This window comes from Malaclemys terrapin, chromosome 7, assembly GCF_027887155.1.
Source record: "Malaclemys terrapin pileata isolate rMalTer1 chromosome 7, rMalTer1.hap1, whole genome shotgun sequence".
NCBI classification, from domain to species: domain Eukaryota; kingdom Metazoa; phylum Chordata; order Testudines; family Emydidae; genus Malaclemys; species Malaclemys terrapin.
In genome coordinates this window covers 115,553,062-115,571,969 of record NC_071511.1, presented here as the reverse complement: position 1 = coordinate 115,571,969, position 18,908 = coordinate 115,553,062, and the positions used below count along the sequence as shown (strand labels likewise).

Here is an 18,908-nt window from a genome sequence, read left to right as displayed (position 1 = left end):
GAAAATCTTGTCTCAGTGATGAGACATAAATTGTAGCGAATAAAGGGACCAGAATATACCCCTAAGGGATATCCGAGGAACAGATACCTACTATTAAAACAAAAATAGCATCTGTTATTGAAGCACAATGTCAATTTGATATAGTACCTGTCAGCATGGCACAATTTCTGAGTTAGTCAGGCAAGATGTCACGGTCTGTGGTGTTAAAAACAATACTTGACTCCAAAAGAATTAAAACAGACTGCCTCAGTCCGCCAGCAAGAATGAATTGCTAAAGCTATTTCCTACCAAAAAGCCCACACTTAAAGCCAAATTGAAACTTGCCCTTGGGATAATTCATAGTGAAGTGCTAATGTAACCCAGAAAAATAAAATGTTGGTTCTATCAAGTCAGATGAAAGTGACAGATTTGATATGGTGTATGGTTATTTAAAGGTCCACATCAAATGACAAGTTTAGCAAAACATTCAGTTCTGCTTACAGATTGTGTTAGTCTTCCTTTAGGCTTTGTTATCATAATAAATTAATTAATCCATAGCTTTTATATAGCACTCTTCATGAGTCGATATCAAATTGCTTTACAAAGGAGGTAAATATTGTTGCAGTTTCAGGATTAACTGCACCTGAATACCCCCTCCATGGTCCATTCCAATAGCACCTTGGCAGGTCTCAGAACTCCAGCCGTCACCTGTCTCAGAACTCCAGCCATCACCTGTCTCTGGGCAGGGACCATGGTCCCATTCCCGTCTCACCCTGTTTTTTCAGGCTGCACAGTCCCTGCCTTATACTTTGATATCCCCAGCAAGTGGTTCTGCCTAATGGAGAGCACCTATGCATTGCTTTCTCTCCAAGGGCAATGAACAGTGTACCACACAGCTCTTTCTCAGCAGAGTGCATTTATTTTTAAGATACAAGCAATAAAAGTCCCTGCATGCTTACTAAAAGTTTACCAGCGGTCACCCCCCTGTTCCAGCAATGGGCTCTGGGAAGTGTCGGTCTCTCCAACCCTTCAGCAAGCACTGGGATCCCCCAAGGTCCTGTGAGTTTGTTGAATCAAAAGGAAGACCACAAGTCAGTTCAAGATCATCATTTTCTATCAAAAGCCCTTTCGTTGTTTCGTAGTCTCTTAGAGTATTTCCAAGCTGCAGCTGGGACCGAGCCTCCCAGCCCAGGTAGACAGACTCGCACTAGCAAGGCTTGAGCTTGCACACTAAAAATAGCAATGTGGACATGGCACCTTGGGTAGCAGCTCAGGCTCTCAAGCCCACCTGACCCCCTAGACTTGCGAGTCCGAGCTCCAACTCAGACTGCCATGTCCACACTGCTGGTTTTAGTGCACTAGCTCAAACCCTGCTTGCACAAGTTTGCGTGGGTGTTCACTCCCAGATGCAGTGTAGACACACCTTGGAAAACCCAGCCTGAACCAGTATATGCAAACTACCCCAAGGGGTGCTGCTTTTTTGGAGTCAACAGTCCCAAGGGTAATTACCCCTTACTGGTTTTAGTTCCTGGAAGAGCTGTGGTAACTCTTCCCCAAGGAGTAGAACACAGTCGTATGTAAACTATCTATAAATTTAATACAGTGGTCCCCAAAGTTACTGCATGGCATTGCAATATGTCACAAGTGTCATGATCTTCATTAACAGATGAGGCAGTTGTGGGACAGAGAGGTGAAGTGACTTGCCCAAGGTTCACCAAGCAGGCCAGTGGCAGAGCCGGTAGTAGAACGGAATCCAGATCTCGTCAGTCCCAGTCCAGTGGGTCTGTCCACTGGACCACTCTGCAGCCCCTTGTTAGTAATATACAGTATGTTTGCATGAAGCTAGGCTCTTTGTTTCTTAAAAGCTTATCTAGGCCTGTGTTTTCTTCCCTTCCTGCAGTTAGAAAGCTTTGTTTGCTGTAGAAATGGGTTAGATTGAGGGGCTTCTGGCAGGTATATCATAGAAACAGTTCTCCGGTAGGCCCATTTGTTCCTGACACACTTAAAATTTCATTTCAAATATTACATTTGTAGCTCTTGTGGTTGTGAAAAAAACCGTTTAGGCTCTTACTTGATGCAGCTGTCTTACTGAATCTGCTGACAAGGAGACAGAAACAATAGCTCTGTGAGCAGAAACTACAGCCCTTAGAGTTTCAGCTAGTTCAAAACTCAGCTGTCTGTCTCTGTCTGAGCAGCCCAGCCTGCTGAGAGCACATCACTCCTGTGCTTCACTGTCTCCTCATTGAATACTGGGTTATGTTCAAGGTTTCAGTCCTCTTTTTTCTTCAGAGCCCTCCATGGGATTCATTGGCTCAGATGACCAAGGACTTCCCACAGCAGCTCCATTTCTCTGTAGCAGTGGAACGGTCAACCTCAAGAGGGAGATGTGGGCACTGGAAACTTGTGAGCTTTGACAGTAGCTGGGCTCACACTGTGGAATTTGCTTCTTCAAGAAATCAGGGTGAACATAGAGCATGAATATTTGTGCCTTCAGAATGACATGTAAATCACACTTGGACTTGCCTGTCCCACAAGAACACCACCTCCAGATTATAATTATCCTAATACCTAGCTCTTACACAGCGTCTCCTAAAGCTGTTTACAAAGGAAGGCAAGTACCAACCAGTACAGATGGAGGCTGATAGACAAATATAATTCCCACTGGCTAGGGTTGGAGAGAGAACAAAGAAGTTTGTATATTTATTTCAACTAATCTGTAAGGTACTTCAATCCCCCTTTGAATGGCATGTGATAAAAACATAGAAAAGAGGTGTTAACTGCTCCCTCACACTTCAGTGGGGTATTATCTCTGAAGTATAATGATGACATTTAAAATGTCAGCATTAAGTATTCCACTGCCAATCATTTTAGAAAGATCATCCAACTGTTTTGAGATTTTGTGCTGAGTTAGAATATCACCTCTCTCCCAATGGGATTCCTGTGTGGAGATAATCACTAGCTGAGGAATAAGCACCAGGAACAAATAAAAGCTGTGATGAAGATCAGGCTTCATGGAAATGGATTCGCTTTGTGGGCTGAGGGAATCCTCTTAAAGCTACCCATTGATTACATCCTTTTCCCTGAAAATCTTTCTTATCAAGGAAGGCTGGAGCTTCCTTCAGTACTTGACAGTGCTGCCTTTGGTATTTGGTTAGGGTTTGTTTGGGGTAAAAAGGTCACTAGAAAGCAGCGCAAAATACTTCCTCCACGTGGGACTGGTCATGGAGGTTTCCTAGCCCCACATCCAAACCTTCTACTCCACCTTGCAGTACTTGGTGCTGTCACTAGATGGCCTGGCTACCTGTGGGTGTTCTTCCTACTACAGAATAAAAGTGAAGGAAGATAAATACAGTACAAGCCGTAAACATGGTTTTGTATTTCACATTTTCCTGTCCCTGTCTTTCTAATGTGTGTGTCAATGTAGTTAGTAATCATTGAGGAAAAGTCAACAGCACTTTAATCTTATTCTAGAGCGATTCTATGCTATTTCTTTAATAGATACTTTAACAGCTATTCACAAAGAATGGGGCATAAACTGTGTTCTCACCTGGGGATCCTGAAAGTCTCAACCTGATTGAACCCAAGGCTGAGCTTGAATTACAAAGATTTTGGGCACTGATCCGGCATTGAAATCAACAGCGCTCCATGCAGGTGCAGCAATCCTCCAAATAATATTAATCATAAGACCTTGCTCTTTTATAGCACTTTTCACCAAGAGATCTTGCAGCTGTTTACAAAGTTGGCCAAGTATCATTATCAACATTTTACAGATGGAGGCTGAGGTAGAAAAATAATTCCCATTGCACGCTTATTATTATTTATCATTTGCATTACATATAAAATCATCTCTCCCTTAAGTTAGAAATGGGGCCATAGGTATGATAGCTGACTTGTGATTTCAACAGATGACAGTGATTTTAAAGTGTTTATCTAAAATTCAGGCTGAAAGATGCCCACTAGAATGCAAAATGCTGATAATGGCGTGTATTTGTTGGAGGATGCTGTCTAAGATGCACATCTATATGTTAAACAAGTTTTAGAGAGAATTCTGAGACTTCAAACCGTATGTGTGATTTAAAAAACAAAAACCAAAACCCAAAAACACCACCTTCCAGAGAAGAGTATTTAAATGCACGAACATTGAATGGTATCAGATATTTAAATTCTGCATTGTGATGGGGCAAGGCCAGATGGCTATAGTAAAGTAGTGGGAGACAGATATATTAGCCACAGGCTAAACAAATCCCTGATACCAAGATAAGCAAATGGCAGCTACTCCAGGTCAATTAAGACATCGGGGGCCTTAAGATCTTTCCAGAAGGCAGGGAGGACAGCTAGGTTGATTGGGACATCTGAAGCCAATCAGGGGCTGGCTGAAACTAGTTAAAAGCCTCCCAGTTAGTCGGGGGTGGGTGGGGTGTCAGGAGCTGTAGGAGGAGGCCACGCTGTTGGAGAGACTGAGCAGTGTAAACCATATCAGGCACAAGGAAGGAGGCCCTGAAGTAAGGGTGAAGCTGCTGTGGGGAAGCGGCCTAGGAAATTGTATGTGTCCTGTTTCTAAAAAGTCAGCTACCATAGCTGATACTATTAGGGTCCCTGGGTAGAGGGCGGGCCCGGGCTTCCCCCTTCCCCCCTCCACCCACCCGATTAATCACAGAGACTGGGAGATAACAGAGACTGTACAAGGGAGGATAGCTTCTCACCTCCCTTGCTGGCTGATGATGAAAATGGCTCAGTAGGCTGTGACCCTTGCCTCTAGAGCGAGAGAAGGGCTACATGGAGGGGCACACTGAGCCTCTGAGGCTAGCGAAATCCGCCAGGAAACGCGGGACCCACGGAGACAAGATCAGAGCTTTGTCACAATATGTAGGCACACGCGCACACACTCTGAAACAGAATCTAAATCTGTTACTAAAGATGTAAATTAACCCAAAATATTAGAGATCAATTCTGCAAGGTGCTAAGTGCCCATACCTGCCATTGGCTTCAGTGAAAGCTGAGGGTGCTCAATACTTCCAGAAGGTTGGCTCCTAAAAGTGAGCGAGGAAAAGCCTCCTAATTCTCCACTAAACAGTCCTGCTTTTTATTAAGCTACAACCACACACCACCATTAATTTTGCTGTAACAGAACTCCTCTTTGCACCTCTAGGTTCCTTCTTCCTGTTTTTCATACAGTCGTATTCATTTTGATGGAACAAATGGGTCCAGAGAGTCAAAGGTGTTAATCTGATCTGAAACTGTCCAACATTAAACGGCGTTCAACAAGATTTGGTATACAGAGACCTCAGCCTGCTTAGAACCATGGAAAACTCTCCATTAAACATCCTTTTAACCTTTTATTAATGATGCAGCAAAGAAAAAAAATGCAGTTTCTGTCTCTGCTGTTGACTCTCACTTGCAGTCTCACTGCTGGACAAACACAGGCCCAGCACATGGTCTTATCAGCCACCGGGAGACCTGGCAAACTTGTATCAGCATAGATATGTTTAGGTAGGGCATTGCTTTTAGCTGCCTGTTTCTGCTCACAGGCTTACAACACTGTTGCAAAATATGCAGTCTTGGCTGGCTGAGCCAGAGTCTTATTAGACAGAAGGCAAAAGGAGAAGTGTGGGGAAGGAAAAGAAGACACTGGAGAGGGTGGGGCGTGACAAGGTCTCATGCCCCAAGTAGTATTCGGGATTGAGCTGGAGCAGGTGACGATGTCATCTGGCTCCCTCTCTGACTGGGTTTGGTCAGGATTAGGGTGAAGGTCCATGCTCCCAGGAGATGGTGGGGATGGTAGCCATGATGGTAAAGCTTGCTCCAGTAGCTAGTTTTTATCCCTAAAGTCTCTTGAACAGCAGCGAAGGGGAGTGATGAGAGTAGAATGGCCCATCCCCTTATTCTTTTGTCCACATATTAGGCCTAATTTCTGACACAACAATTTTGGTTATTGATTTCTGATCTCTCATTGCTTTTGTTTATCACTTATGATCTTAATACAGTTCTTGAGTTATATCAGAAAGCCTTTTTGTTTGGTCTAATTGAATTTGTCTTGTTTTTATACCTTTTCCCATCAATATTTGTTGTTATAGGTTATTGTGGCATTTTATGAACTGTCACTCACTTTGTACAGTTGAGCTCACAAGTAGGGTACATTTGCAGGCCCAAGTATCACAATACTCCCTCTAGTTTTGACAGCAACAGCTTCTATAAACACCCTCTGTAATTGCTACCTCAGCACATGGTTATTGTTAGTTGTCTCCTGAGTTTCCGGAGAATTCTCACTAACTGTGGGGCAGCTGGCAAACACCCTCACGCCATATCATTCTGGCGGTGATCAGAGATTTTCTGGTGGGTTTCTCAACCACTTTGATGGTCTGATACACAGTTAATGCCAACAGTACTTCTATAAGTGGTAACTCCGCAGCCGTTCGTTCTGGGGGGTTTTCCCACTGCAGCATGATTCTACCTTGGCAAGCTATAAAGATCCCCATAGCAAATAAAAACAATTAAAAAAGGATTTTCAAGTGTGAAGTCACACAATGAAAACACGTGTAAACGTTGGCAATTCTAGACTTCCCGTTCAATAGCAAAGAGCCTGAGTAGTAGCCATTGCTAACTGGTCACATTCCTACCCTATTGTTTCTTTTATTTAGAAATCTTTTTGACACTGATCATTTGTTTATTATTGTGAGGAAAATTTTAGTTTAGTCATTTATCTACCTATCTTAGGTCTTTATATGGCTCCCATTACCATGTAATCTGTTGCTCAGTTTCGTCTGTTATGACAATTTATTAGTGATCAGATCTCGAGAGCATGTATATACTGCAGCTAGGGCGTAGCTACTTTCAGTCCATTACACTTCGGTAGCCAGCCTCATCTCCTGCATCTGATACATTAGGTAATGATGCAGCTTGCAAGAGCGGGAAAGTCCAGGGCTGATACACCTCAGTTGTGAGGCTGTTGTGGGGATGGGAGGATTTGGGTCTGACTTGCTACCCATGATTTAAAGGAAAGTAGCTGCATAAGCATGGGGTAGATGAAGAGGGAGTCGTAATGAAAATAACAAATAATGTCCTCTTGTCTGTTCGCAGCCATACGATGTAAATTTACAAGTTACATCAGTGTTGTCCAAACTCTCCCTGTTTCCCCATCCACACATCCACGAATACCTTTTGGATCCCTATGTAAATCTGGCTTCAGGCTGTCGATCTCTCTTTTCCGTTATTGTCAGGGTGAGTAAACGACCAACTAACATTTATATGTGGCTACAATGATGATAAACTTAATAGCTTTGTAATGAATGCTAAAGGAGGGTAATTTTGGCTTTAGTATGGCAACTGGTCTGTTGAAAGGAAAATACTTTAAAAAAAAAAAAAAAAAAAAAAAAGCACTGAATATGGATTTTCATACCAAATAACACTGGAGAATACACTTTTCAGTAAATCCATTTACTCTCCATTGGTCTCTGAAATTCTTTTACTTGCCATGTTTGCTGAGTTTCAAAGCTGTGGATGTAAATGATTTCTTTCAAGGTTTTGCCCTTAATCCTGAAATAAAGTTGTTTTAATTCTGAATGGGTCCTGTTGGAATCATTGACATGGCAGTGTCCTGTAATGCCATAAGTACGGGCATATGTCTGCACTAGAACTGGATTGTGAAAGAGCTGGTTTTATTGAGGCACAAGTCAATTACACTCCTGAACATGCCGTGCTTTTGGATGGAATGCTACAGCATATCATCATCTCCCCTTCAAGCCTGATTCATTCATCCTGTCCTACCTGTAACCCTACTGCCGATCTATGTCCACTATAAAATTGCTATACTTACCTCCAGTCTCCCATATCTCCCTCTGATCTCATCTCTCCCTCTGATACCGGGTATGATGAGGTCTGCAAACCACACACAAAATACGGGCAGGAACATGTTAAGAACCCTTCCTGCCTGCAGACAGCAAAACCAGCTCCACCGGGGATCCTCTGAGAAATGTCAATTATGAAAAGACCTGGTCCCCAATGGCTGTAGCTAATCACTGCAAGCCCACATATAAAGAAAGAGGAAGAGGATGAAAAGGAGCTGGGGCAGAAGAGCTTGAGATGTCTAGGGAGCAACGACTCTCTGCCAGAGGAGCTAGCATCATGATACTGCTGAGAGATTTAGAACCCCCTGGAAGCACAAGGGAGGTAGAGGGAGATAGGAGCCCTGAGAGCCAAGGGCTTTTTGACTTGTTTATGTTGCGTTTATGGCCTCTGGCTTCTTTTATTTGATTTGATTTAAGCCACTGTTGCGTGGTCAAACACCAACGTAAGCTGCTCGAACTGGGTTTTTGCACAAGATGCTGTCTATCACCCCTTCTGCAGTCGCTAAAGCCAATAAGCTATTGGCTAGTTTCCTATACCAATATTTAGGGAGCCAAATTCACCACTAATATAACTGTAGAGCCATTCATAGAGCAGTGAATTGGGCCTACAGTTATTGGGACTTCAAGTCTCTGTTCATCAACTGTTCACACATCTCTAAGTCCTACTAATGTTTTTAGTTCTTATGCTCTAACACTGTCTAGTGACTAGGTTACAAATTGGTTTGAGTCTGTACAACCCAAAGGCACATGATTTTAGATTCAGAGATCCCCAAGTTCAGTTCCTCCACCCAGCAGAGGCATCGTGTTATGTGAAGATGACTGTAGTGTGATGGCTGCCACCCAAGTTCTCCCTCATGGACTCTGCAGTGCCCTGCCCCTCTTTCCCCTTAGTCAGGGCTCTCTAAACAAAGTCAGAGCCCTTCTTGGGGTCTGGGTTTTTAATTAAGTTAACAAAGTTGCCCAAAACAAACACATAAGAAATCTCCATCCACCCTTAAACTGGGCATAGCCCTTCCTCCCAGAAGGGCTGTCCCTTCCTCAGGGGTCACTTTGGGAGACCCTCTCTCCCTGCAGCTTCACTCTGCAGTCCCCTTCTAGCTCTGCTCTTCCTTTGAGCTCTCTTTGCTGTCACTCACAGGCTTCATCTGGCTAGAAGGAGACAAACTTGCTCCTTGTAGCTGCTCCTCCTCCTCACCAGTCCCAGGTCCACACAGTCTCCTCTTTTCTGAGCTTTCTCGGTTTACTAACCAAACTTCCTGCCTTGGGAAGTCTGAACTATACAACCGCCTGCAGCTTCCTACTGCCTTTTTTATTGGAAGCATTTGATTCCTCTCAGCTGAGGCTCATCTTGTAATGAGCACTGACTTAGCCCCAGGCTCTCCAGCCCCAGGGGCAAGCTGCCATGTTGCCATGACACTCTAAAATAACATGAGGGTATGTTGGAGATGGCTGGCAAACTAGATCAGGCTGAGTGTGAGGATTCAGTGGCAGAAAGATTCTGAATATCCCTCACCCATGTTGGGCAATTGTGAAGATGAATTAACAGCTGTGTAAATTGATCATTATTTGAACTCTCATTGGCTGTCTCTTTATTTGGCTCTCACTTCATATACTACTACTTTGCCTCTGTGTGATTTGCAGGTTGTTGGAGATCTTATGGTGAGAATACAGCGCATACCGGATTTCACTCCCAAACTTCTGCTGGTCAGAAAGCGTCTGCTTGGATTGGAGCCTGAAGGGCCCATGTAAGTAAATAAATTGCAAATCCTCCACACAAACTGTTTTCGTGTGCGGCTTCTTCTTAGCTCCTGTTTTTTTTTCCTTTCCCAGTATTGACCACATGACGTTGCTGGAGGGCGTGATTGTACTGGAAGAGTTCTGTAAAGAGCTAGCAGCGATTGCTTTTGTGAAATACCATGCCTCATCTACACCCTAAGCAGCCACTTGAAGTGACTGGGCTACAAAATCGAGTGTGTTTCAGTTAAAAAAGACTATTGACTCGACCAGACAAGAAGAGAGAGAGTCTCTTAACAAAGGGTTGATATAATTTGACAGTTGTTATGGATGGCAGTGGAGGGTGAGTTCTTGGCCACTGTTCATGATTTCTTGGCACTCGCTGCACTCTGATGGAAATGTAATCAAATGGACATTGAACCCAGGATGCAATCAAAGGGACTTCAGGGCAGACAAAACATAACATTTCCGGTCACTGTTTGAAGAGCTGAAAAAAATGTCTGAAGAGCCCCAAACTTCAGAACTTTGATTACCAGGCCATTGTTTTAACAACATTTTAGGTGGTAAGGATTTTTTATATGCTCTGGGGCTCATATACTTAAATTGTCTTTTGTGATCACTATTGCTTTTTAGAATATCAAACTATTTCTCTAATGTTTTCATGTCATAAGTTTTTTCTCTTCAGTTGAAAATATGAAAGGAAAAGAGTAAAGCAGCATGTGTAGATACAAGTGATACCATCTAAAACATTGGAGAGAGGATGAAAAGTTCTGCTAATGCATATGTAGTATGATATGATCCATGTGGGATGAATTCTACTTTTGTGAATCTTCTTATATTGTAATGAATTCTGGGCTGGTGAATTCTGATTCATCACTGGGTTATTCCAGTTTTAGATTGATGTAATTCCTTATATTAATGAAATTATACATGGTGAATCAGGGCCTGTATGTAGACAACGATCATATCCTAAGTATGCATGTTTCTAGTGCTGTGCTCTTTGTCTTTCCAAATGATTTCTCCTGAGTTCAGCTGTGTAACTAGACTTGCCTTAGATTTTTGTATGTGAGCTCCAGTTTGTTTGATCCATGTCAGTTTTACAAGGATGCTATTATACAGGTCATTAATAGTAGTTGCTAAAACCAGTATTTTTTAAAATGCTATTTAACATTGGTTTAAGAATATTTTGTGCCTTGAAAATTGGCAGTGTAAATGTTCTGTTATTTTTAAAATGTTTTATTGCTTGTCTGAACGTAACCATAGTGTCCAGACGAAAGAGTGACTGATACTGTTTTGGGCAGCAGTAAAAGGGATGATACAATATTTAGGACCAAAATTCTCCACTGGTTTTCACAATACTGGGATGCAAAGATGTTTCCCCAGTGTATTCTTTGCAACATGAATTCTACCGGCCGGAGCAGGAATTTCCATTGCAGGCCAAGGATACGCTAGCATCCTTTGCTACTGTTCCTCCTGAATGACTGCAGCTAGCAGTTGCTGCTGACATCGGCATTGAAGCGCTAGCAGGCTGGAAGGGCAGGATGTGCTCCTTAACCTTCATATCACTCTTGGTGATCTCTGGAGAGAGACCTGCCTGCCTGGTTACACAGGAGAATACCTTCCTGTTGACACATAGCACAGACAGACCAAGCAGGATTGAGCCCTTAATGTTCATATTCCATTTCTTTGTCTTTTTTAATATCCGGTTGGACAGTGAGTGTCAGTTTCTGATCTCATTTCAGTGTAAATCTGGACTAATTTAATCAGTCAGTAGCATTCCTCCTGATTTCCATGAGCGTAACTGGGATCAGAATCTGGCTCTCCATGATTTTGATGTCTGTTTGTTTTTTACATTTATGGAATCTGGATTTTGAAAAACTCCTGAAGTTACCAGGTGGCTTGTCCAACAAAATTGAACATTCTCACAGTTAATGGGCTAAATTCCCCACTTATTCACAGCATAAACTCCAGTTGAGGGTCCTGCTGGTGAACATGACAGGGTTACAGGCAGATAGAAATGTGGAGTACCACTCCAAAAGAGAAAAAGCATTGCCCAAAAGTGGCTGTGACCAAGGAGTAAGATGATTCAGTAGCTCCCTACAGGTCCTCCCATCAACGGAACTCTGGCACTTCAGCTAGAATGAAAGATGTTCTCAAGAGCGGGTAGCGGCAGGAACCTGGGACTTAACAGCCATATGCACCAGCTTTGCTGAATGTGGCCCAATGTTTTCACACCAAAATAGCTTAGTAAAATAGAATTTAAGAAGGGGTACTTTCTCTTCATTCCCATTCTTTACATGGGTATTTGGAAAGTAGCAAGTGATCCCCCCCCCCCCCCCCCCCCCCCCCGTGTAATGTATCCTACAAATGATCCATTTTGAGACGCTTCATTAATATAATGTACCTGCCTGTACACACAGTATAAAAAAGTATGTATGTGTGTAGATTTATGTTTAATGCATACATTTTTGATAATTTAGGCCCTGGTTCTGCAGAGCACTTAAGCATGAGCTTAAAGTTAAGCATTTACTTAAGACCCATTTAAAATAAATATGAGTTAGGAAAACTCATGAAGCTAAGCTAGTGTTTAAGTGTTGTGCTGAACAACAGTGGAATTATGCATGTTCTTAAATGCTTTGCTGAATCAGGCCTTTGTTGTTTTAGGTTTTAGCTTGAGTTTAATTACACTTGCTGCAAAATTTAATCCTGTTTTCATTATTTATTAAAAAAAAAAACCCTCTGATCTTTAGAATACTCCTAAAGTCCCATCTGCAATGTAAACTGTAGCAGACATAATGCTATGAAAAATGAGAGTGAGAAAAAACAAAATCCACATTAGAGCATTCCAAACAATATGATAGTTATAAATCCATGTCAGAGGTGCAGGATCTCAGATGGAGACATGAACATCATTTAATTTTTTTTAATCCGTTGCTGCTATCGGAGCTAATTACACAGTAAGGGATTGCATCAGTTAGTTTATGCAAGGATAACTGCAGAGTCTGTAGTTTTTAAATACAAAATGATATACCTAGCTAGAAGCCCAATTGTTTAATGCTTGCAGTTGAACAATAAGATATCACTATAAATATTCTTAAATTCAAGATGTAATTGTCTAGCATTCAGTCTTCAGTGTGTTTAGTAGCCATGGTGATATTATTTCACAAACCAAATATTATTCAGGCCACAAATTATAAAAAGCTGATCCGTCTTGATAGCAAGTGAAGCAATGCTAGGAAAAGCTGGCGTCCTTCTGGTTTGTATAGGTGCTGCTTACAATAATTACCATAACTTGTGACAGTGACTTTTATTTTTGTAAAAGCGATTGACTCTTAAATAAGAGATGGAAATAGTTTAATTTTGTTTCTTGGTTTTTATGCACTTTTATTTTTAAAAGTAAAAATTAGTTCAACTCCATATTTTTACTCATTGAATCTATGCATGTCATTGAGTTGACCTGTGTGTGTGTGTGTGTGTGTGTGTGTGTGTGTGTGTGCGGTTATTTATTACCCACAAGTGGACATCTGAGAAACATGGCCTGATACTCAGAAGTTCAGAGTACCCGCAAATCTTTCCAGTGTCAATGGGAACTGCAGGTGTTGATCACCTTTGGAAAAATATGGCTAAGAGTATTATTTTGAAATATTTGAGGTGAAAATACTGGGATAATTTTGGTTAAGTAAGCAAATTCGAACTGCATTTTACCCTGATGCACATTTTTGTAAATAAGGACACGTTTTTATTTTTCTGCCATTTATTGTATGTATTTGATTTAGACTCTGATGTAGAAACTTTTGTAATAAGCAACATGCGACATCTGCTAGAACAGAAGTTTGTCCTTAGTCTGTTTCCATTATGATTGTAATCTTCCTAGTATTCAAATCTTGTCTATGTAATGTTCGTATAATGTATTCATTAGTGCAATATGGGAGCTGTGATTTGATACTCGGCTTCAGTCTGGTTGTACATCACCTATGTATCTATAAGGACTGAAATCCTGAGCTTGCTTACACTATTGCTAGTGTAAACTTGGTTACACTTGATTTTACAGGGCACAAGTAATCATGGAATTGCTTTGTAAATACATGGTAATTTCCTACCATGCATTGCTGTATGACTACACAGTTACCATTCAATTATGAAGTACATCATTATTTATCTTAGAGAAATGTTACAATTAAGTACTATGTAAAATCTACAGATTGCGTGGTACTTTGGGTTGTATGATAAATCCAGACATAGATAATGCATATCATACAGGGCTTTCCAACCATGATCACTAATAATATTTTCTGTGCCCGGTAAAATAATTACTCTCTATATATACACTTTTTATTTTGCCTCCTGCCTTGTTTACATTAAACAGAGGATATTCAGTAAACTTTTTTTATTGAACTTTATGTCGGTCACTGACTGACAGTGTTGCCAAGGTTTAGCAGACATGGGATATGCAACAAAGGAACTGTTGAAACAGCCACATTTCTATACGTAAAGTACTAACTTTTACAAAGGAGGCTCTGATAAAATTCAATTTTTGTGCTAAAAATGCATGCAGGATTAAAAGGGATATTCTAAAAATAAATTAATTTAAATGAAGTGACTTATTTTTTCAGAATTCTAAATAAGTTTTGTATGCGTGTTTAGAGGAGGAAAATGGCACAAAATCATTGACGTGATGATGGTGATCTTGCTTGTCTTTCACCCTGAAGGATTTTCAAGCATGCTACAAACTATATAATAATCACTGCAGCCACATCTGGGGTAGAACACGTTGGATGTTGAACAGAGTACACTACTGTTTAGGATACAAAGTGAAGCAGTATTCTCGCTCCCACTCAAACTGGAGGTAAAATAAGAAGACAAAATGTAATCACTCAGAACACAAGCTAGTGCCCTCTACTCTTGAGAAACGTCCATTAGGAACTTTAAAGATTGCAAGTGGTCTGGACCCTGGTCTCATGCCACCCCAAGAGTACAATGCTCTCTATCACAATACGGGTTTATTGACTCTGAAACAAAAATGTCACCTACATGAATCACTGCCATTACTTCCTGAATCTTATGATTCCGGGCTTCCCCGATGTATGCTGGGGTGTGTTTGTTTTTTCCTTCCTCTGAAGTTTCAGTGAAGGCCTTGGCTGGAGAAGAGATACCAAATGGGGTGGGCTTATGTTCTGAAGTGGTACAGAGAATAGTAATCTTTCTCAGATGCCTGGCTGGTGGGTCTTGCTCATATGCACGGGGGGAAAATGATTGGCATTTTGGGGGTCAAGAAGGAATTTTTCCCTAGGGCATCTTGGCAGAGACCTTGGGTTTTTTCACTTTCCTCTGCAGTATGGGGCACGTGGCACCTGCTAGGATCATATTTGGTGGTATATCTCACCAAATAAATTCCCTGCCATTTTGTCTTCTCCAACATTGGTCCACCTCAGTCCCTTCTATTCTCGGCCTGTGGCACACAAGAGTTTGGTCTCCTGAGGGCTGTAATACTTTAATATAATGCAGTTTGCTGGCTCAATACAGGGGTAACTGGGTGGAGTTTAATGGTTGTAATATACAGGAGGCCAAACTAGATAATGTGATGGTCCCTTCTAGCCTTGAATACTGTGCTGTTAACCTTGTCTGGCCAGGTTTAGCTTCTCAGATCTAACAAAATCACAACCCGAGTTGGTTTGTGGTACACATCTCCACGCTAATGTATGTGGCATTCAGTGTTTGAAAGAGGCTCTCGCTTTGCTTTAATTTCTTTGTCTGATACTTTCCCTTGAAAACTCTTTCAATTTTAGTTGCATTGCAGTTTTCATTAGCTTAGTAAAAAATCTTTTATTTCTTGAGGTCCATCTTTATTTTTTATTCAATCAAGATGGAGAGCTGCCTTTGTTCCGTGTTTGTACAGTACCTAGCACAATGGGATCCTGTTCCATAACTAGGACTCCTGGAACGACAGTAAAACAAATAGTAAATGCTCACAGTGTTAGCGGTTAGATGGCAATGCTTGCATCACCTACCATAGAAGTATCTTGATAGAGCTCTTTATGGACTCGTGAAGTCTTTTTATCCTAGGTGCCGAAGGTTTGTCATTTCCTCCAAATCATTTAATTTCTCTGTGTGCATGAGGCATTCAAAGATTTTACGATTTAGGGATGGTTGGTTTCTCTAGCAATGAGGAAATTCCTTCAAAACACTCTTTCATAGATTCATAGACTCTAGGACTGGAAGGGACCTCGAGAGGTCATCGAGTCCAATCCCCTGCCCTCATGGCAGGACCAAATACTATCTAGACCATCCCTGATAGACATTTATCTAACCTACTCTTAAATATCTCCAGAGATGGAGATTCCACAACCTCCCTAGGCAACTTATTCCAGTGTTTAACCACCCTGACAGTTGGGAACTTTTTCTGTCTTCTTAAGCCTCAGTTCTTTCCCATGATTTGCTGTTGCTTTGACATCCTTAAAACATTCCATTGCAATCCTGCATTTCAGTGTTAAACGGATGTATTGAGGCTTTCTAGTTTTGATGAACTATGAAATAATCTTCTGCTTCAAGACTTTGCATACTCTTTTTTTTTTTTTTTTTTTAAGTCACAGTAGCCCACCCAAGTGCGGCCTCTACTATAATGATATTAACCTGTTTCATGGAATCTGAATAAAACTCAGTGCAGGTATAGTTAATGCGGGACCTATCGGTTTTGTTAAGCTTTTAACACATTCGGCGCTCGTGGTGTCAAAGCCTCAAGGAGTTTTGCTGATTTGAAATGTGAAGCAAGTGGGTTAAGGTAGATTAATGTTCAGAGCACTGAGTCTGACATAATTTGTGTGTGTCCTTTGGGCTAGAACCATGTGGTGCTGATGAATCTTTTTTCTGCTGAAGCTTTTTTGTTTGAAGAATGACTACTTGGAACAGGAAAGCTGAAGTGCAATTCAGAAATCAAATGAAGCATATGGTGGATTAGAACCTTCAGGTGTCCTAAGCGTCTAGGGAGTCTCAAAAGTAAGGAAAGTGTGAAAAGCTGAATGTTACAAGTTTGGACAGATGGCTGGCCCTGCCTTTGGAGTCAGAGATCTGTAAGGATACAAAGGTGCAGCTAACTGAAATCTTACAGCTTGCCATCTATCCAAGTGGCAGGGCCCATTCCCACTGCCCTTGGCAGGATGGTTTTTGTGTTATGTGACTGATGCTTTCTTTTGAGCTGTGTTTCATGGAATTGTTGTTCATTATTTACAAGAAATGCTGCTGGCTGTATAAAATTCAATATACTGCTATAGAACAACTACTATGACATTGGGTATTTTTAATGGCTCATAACTTGGTTAACATGTGGTCTCATCTTGCTGCTTCTGCCTTTCTGCTCCATGGCATCATAATTAAATATGGGTTTTTTTTCCCTGGTATAATACACTTTCAAAGTGAAAAATATTAAAACTCCTGAAAACAACAAGATGTGGCCCCTAACAAAGTACTGTGTAACAGTGTGTCAGGTTGTAGGACCCCGTAGAAAAATACAGAGCTAATCTGCTGACTCACCCTGGTAGCCAGATGAGATGGATCTCATTACCATTAAACAGCTCTGAGGAATAGAAGAGCTAGAAGAAAGGGAAGAAGGTCCTTCAGAGAGCCCCAAATCAGCCCACTTTGGAGTTAAGGCTTATATTTGTAAGTACAGACTTAGAAATTTGTTACATTAATAATTAAAGGCAAACTCCAGGAAATCTCTGGGAGGTGGAGAAGAGATGGAGTGTTGTATCGGTGTGTTTCATATGGGTGGATGCCAGCAGCCTACAGTATCTCAATCCCCAGTTCACCAGAATGAAACTGCACAACATTCATGTCTTCTCCTTCTCCTTATACATGATAATTCATAAATGTCTATGCCAAAATAGAACCGGGCTATTTTGAGCAACAAAAAATAGGCCGGATTGATTGATTGATTGATTGGAGAGGATGGGTTAAATATATTTAACCTGGCTAAATGATGACTACAGCGCATGGTGCATATAAATCTTCAAATATTTGAAGGGTTAAACACCAAAAATAGAATTGTCTAGCATAATTTAAAGGAGTTTAACAAAGAGTAATAGGATGACATTAATGAAAATTGAGACTCAGTATCAGTGAAAACTTCCTGACAGTGAGATCTGTTAGTGGAACAGTGGAACAATCTCCCAAGTAGAGTGGTAGAAATTCCATCACTTGACACATTTTAAAATCAGACTGGACAAAGCGCTATTAAATGTACAACAGAAATCCAGCCTGCATTGGCAGGGAAATGAACTAAACCAGTCTTACATCTCAAGATTCCAAGCTAATTATGGGTTCCCGAATAACTTAAATTGATTCTGCCAGAATGCGGGGGCTGGATTCTTCTGCTTGAAAAATCTCTTGTAAACCAAACAGTTCTCTTTAATCTGAGTAAAGCACGTTCTAGTCCCATAGATAAGAACCATGTGAGTAATAACCTCATTCCAAAAGTTGCACCCTCCACAGATAGCGGGGTGGGTTATTGCCTGATTAGCCTTGCCAAGGCGTCCTTCATGCTGTGATGTGTTACAGGAGAGAAACAAATAACCCAACTCCTGAAACTTCATTATCCTTTTCTTGAGAAAACCCATTGCTACCTCCCTCATCTCCGTATCCACAGGAAGCCCCTGTCAAGTTTGTATTTCTTAATTTGAGTTTATTTTCTAGGTCATGAATTTTTACTTCCTGGGGTTTTCAAAGACTTTCATTTTCACTGTTACCCTGTTTCCCCGAAAATAAGACATCCTCCGAAAATAAGGCCTACTTACAGTTTTGCCTCTTGTTGTAATATAAGGCATCCCCCCGATAATAAGACCTCCCCGATAATAAGGCATCCACCGATAATAAGGCATTTTTCATTTCTGAAAAATAAGACATCCCCTGAAAATAAGACCTAGCGCATCTTTGGGAGCAAAAATTAATATAAGACACTGTCTTATTTTCGGGGAAACAGGGTAGCAGGAATGTCCATCAATATTGTATTTGTTTTCATAGCTTCAGTTTCCCTCTAAGCTTCCTGTAAAAGTATGAGAAACTTTTCTAACTTTCATCTTTCTGTCTTCTGAGACACCCTTCCTGTTCCCTTGCCTTTTTAATAGGGTTGGCACCTCCAAGACTCAGGAGGGGCTCCCTCGAGGGCTGAGGTAAGGGTTTTTTTCTATCGTCCCCTCCCTCCTGATAAGCCTTAGATCTGTTCCGCTTCCCAGTGCTGGCAGGAGCCACGCAGTAGTTACAAGATCACTGTGTGGCTGCGTGTGCACGCAGCTTATAAGGAATGTTGGTCCCAAATGAAAAAAAACCAGCATATTCAATCTTTTCACTGGCCAGGCA

The 18,908-nt window shown here is 41.3% G+C and overlaps 1 protein-coding gene across 1 annotated transcript in view; it reads left to right on the top strand.

Annotated features, from left to right (window-relative positions):
• The window catches only part of FHIP2A (FHF complex subunit HOOK interacting protein 2A), a 46,600-nt gene extending 34,700 nt beyond the window's left edge, over positions 1-11,900 (top strand). The window contains exons 15-17 of the mRNA XM_054034556.1: positions 7,057-7,197; positions 9,465-9,568; positions 9,654-11,900. Of these exons, the coding sequence (XP_053890531.1) occupies positions 7,057-7,197; positions 9,465-9,568; positions 9,654-9,759 (351 nt within the window). The 3' untranslated portion in view covers positions 9,760-11,900. The remainder of the gene's footprint in view (positions 1-7,056; positions 7,198-9,464; positions 9,569-9,653) is intronic.
• Positions 11,901-18,908: the final 7,008 nt, after the last annotated feature.